The sequence below is a fragment of the Meleagris gallopavo genome, unplaced genomic scaffold (genome assembly GCF_000146605.3).
Source record: "Meleagris gallopavo isolate NT-WF06-2002-E0010 breed Aviagen turkey brand Nicholas breeding stock unplaced genomic scaffold, Turkey_5.1 ChrUn_random_7180001953060, whole genome shotgun sequence".
Taxonomy (NCBI): Eukaryota; Metazoa; Chordata; class Aves; order Galliformes; family Phasianidae; genus Meleagris; species Meleagris gallopavo.
In genome coordinates, this window is record NW_011214114.1 from 1 (window position 1) to 2,772 (window position 2,772).

The following is a 2,772-nucleotide window of genomic DNA, read 5'->3' on the forward strand; positions in this document are numbered from 1 at the left end:
TCCCGTGTCCTGTCAGGGTGTCCCGTGTCCCATTGGGGTGCTCAATGTTCCATTGGGGTGCTCAATCTCCTGCCGGGGTGTCCCGTGTCCCACTGGGGTGTCCTGTGTCCCATCGGGGTGTCCTGTGTCCTGTCAGGGTGTCCCGTGTCCCATTGGGGTGTCCCATGTCCCATCGGGGTGTCCTGTGTCCTGTCAGGGTGTCCCGTGTCCCATCGGGGTGTCCTGTGTCCTGTCAGGGTGTCTTGTGTCTCATCGGGGTGTCCTGTATCCTGTCAGGGTGTCCCGTGTCCCATCGGGGTGTCCCGTGTCCTGTCAGGGTGTCCCTTGTCCCATCGGGGTGTCCTGTGTCCCATTGGGGTGTCCCTTGTCCCATTGGGGTGTCCCGTGTCCCACCGGGGTGTCCCGTGTCCCATCAGGGTGTCCTGTGTCCCATTGGGGTGTCCCGTGTCCCATCGGGGTGTCCTGTGTCCTGTCAGGGTGTCCTGTGTCCCATCGGGGTGTCCTGTGTCCCATTGGGGTGTCCCGTGTCCCACCGGGGTGTCCCGTGTCCCATTGGGGTGCCTGTGTCCCATCGGGGTGTCCCATGTCCCATTGGGATGTCCCGTGTCCCACCGGGGTGTCCCGTGTCCTGTTAGGGTGTCCCGTGTCCCATTGGGGTGCTCAGTGTCCCATTGGGGTGCTCAATCTCCTGCCAGGGTGTCCCGTGTCCCATCGGGGTGTCCCTTGTCCTATTGGGGTGTCCCGTGTCCCGTCAGGGTGTCCTGTGTCCCATCGGGGTGTCCCTTGTCCCACTGGGGTGTCCCTTGTCCCATTGGGGTGCTCAATGTCCCATTGGGGTGCTCAATCTCCCATTGGGGTGTCCCGTGTCCCATCAGGATGTCCCGTGTCCTGTCAGGGTGTCCCGTGTCCCATTGGGGTGCTCAATGTTCCATTGGGGTGCTCAATCTCCTGCCGGGGTGTCCCGTGTCCCATTGGGGTGTCTTGTGTCCCATTGGGGTGTCCCGTGTCCCATTGGGATGTCCTGTGTCCCATTGGGGTGCTCAATCTCTTGCCGGGGTGTCCCGTGTCCCATCGGGGTGTCCCGTGTCCTGTCAGGGTGTCCTGTGTCTCATCGGGGTGTCCCGTGTCCTGTCAGGGTGTCCCGTGTCCCATCGGGGTGTCCTGTGTCCTGTCAGGGTGCCCCGTGTCCCATTGGGGTGTCCCGTGTCCTGTCAGGGTGTCCTGTGTCCCACTGGGGTGTCCCGTGTCCCATCAGGGTGTCCCGTGTCCCATCGAGGTGTCCCGTGTCCTGTCAGGGTGTTCAATGTCCCATCGGGGTGTCCCTTGTCCCATCGGGGTGTCCCGTGTCCTGTCAGGGTGTCCCATGTCCCATCGGGGTGTCCCGTGTCCTGTCAGGGTGTCCCGTGTCCCATTGGGGTGCTCAATGTCCCATCGGGGTGCTCAATCTCCTGCCGGGGTGTCCCTTGTCCCATCAGGGTGTCCCTTGTCCCATTGGGGTGTCCCTTGTCCCATCAGGGTGTTCAATGTCCCATCGGGGTGTCCCTTGTCCCATCGGGGTGTCCCGTGTCCTGTCAGGGTGTCCCATGTCCCATCGGGGTGCTCAATGTCCCATCGGGGTGTCCCGTGTCCCATCGGGGTGTCCCATGTCCCATTGGGGTGCTCAATGTCCCATTGGGATGTCCCTTGTCCCATTGGGGTGCTCAGTGTCCCATCAGGGTGTCCTGTGTCCCATTGGGGTGCTCAATCTCCTGTCGGGGTGTCCTGTGTCCCGTCGAGGTGTCCCATGTCCCATTGGGGAGTCCTGTGTCCCATCAGGGTGTCATGTGTCCCGTTGGGGTGCTTAATCTCCCATCGGGGTGCCCCGTGTCCCATTGGGGTGTCCTGTGTCCCACTGGGGTGTCCCTTGTCCCATCGGGGTGCCCAGTGTCCCATTGGGATGTCCTGTGTCCTATCAGGGTGTTCCATGTCCCTTCAGGGTGCCCCATGTCCTGTTGGGGTGCCCCATATCCCATTGGGGTGCCCCATCTCTCATCGGGTGCCCCATATCCCATCAGGGTGCCCCATCTCTCAATGGGTGCCCCATGTCCCATCGAGGTGCCCCATCTCTCATTGGGTGCCCCATGTCCCATCGGGGTGCCCTGTCATATCCCATTGGGGTCTCCCATCTCTCATTGGGTGCCCCATCTCCCACTGGAGAGTCCAGTACCCCCCTGGGGTGCCCCACTTGCCATTGGGGTGCCCTCTCTGCTATTAGGGCACCCCATACCCCCCCGTCCCCAGCGTCCCCTAGAGGTTCCCCCACATCCCACCGCTGTCCCTTTTCCTCTTCCATCCCTCCCGCATCCCAAGAAAACCAAGAAAACCCCACGTGGGGCCGCGGGGCCTTTTGGGGCCGCCGTGACCCCGTTGTGCCCCGTAGGAACATCATGAACAACAAAGTCTTCTACCAGCACCCCAACCTGATGCGGGCGCTGGGGATGCACGAGACGGTCATGCAGGTGATGGTGAGCGTGCTGGGCGGCGGCGAGACCAAGGTGAGACCCCGCGGCCCCGCCGACCCCGGATCCCCCGACCCCGGGGGGGTTGTCGACCCCGTTTCCTCCCCTTGTCCACCCCCCCCTCCCACCCCCAGGAGATCCGCTTCCCCAAAATGGTCACCAACTGCTGCCGCTTCCTCTGCTACTTCTGCCGCATCAGCCGCCAGAACCAGCGCTCCATGTTCGACCACCTGGGGCTACCTGCTGGAGAACAGCAGCATCGGCCTGGGTGCGG

The 2,772-nt window shown here is 63.1% G+C and overlaps 1 protein-coding gene across 1 annotated transcript; it reads left to right on the top strand.

Annotated features, from left to right (window-relative positions):
* The first annotated feature begins 7 nt into the window (after positions 1-7).
* Positions 8-2,765, top strand: LOC104916998 (multiple epidermal growth factor-like domains protein 6). The gene is made up of 2 exons (XM_010728062.3): positions 8-2,534; positions 2,633-2,765. Exon 1 carries the CDS (start codon positions 924-926, stop codon positions 1,842-1,844), a length of 921 nt encoding a protein of 306 aa, XP_010726364.2. The 5' UTR covers positions 8-923; the 3' UTR covers positions 1,845-2,534; positions 2,633-2,765.
* Positions 2,766-2,772: the final 7 nt, after the last annotated feature.

Bases quoted from the DNA above. Each gene is read 5' to 3' on its own strand.
- LOC104916998 (XM_010728062.3), top strand. From the start codon at position 924: ATGTTCCATTGGGGTGCTCAATCTCCTGCCGGGGTGTCCCGTGTCCCA.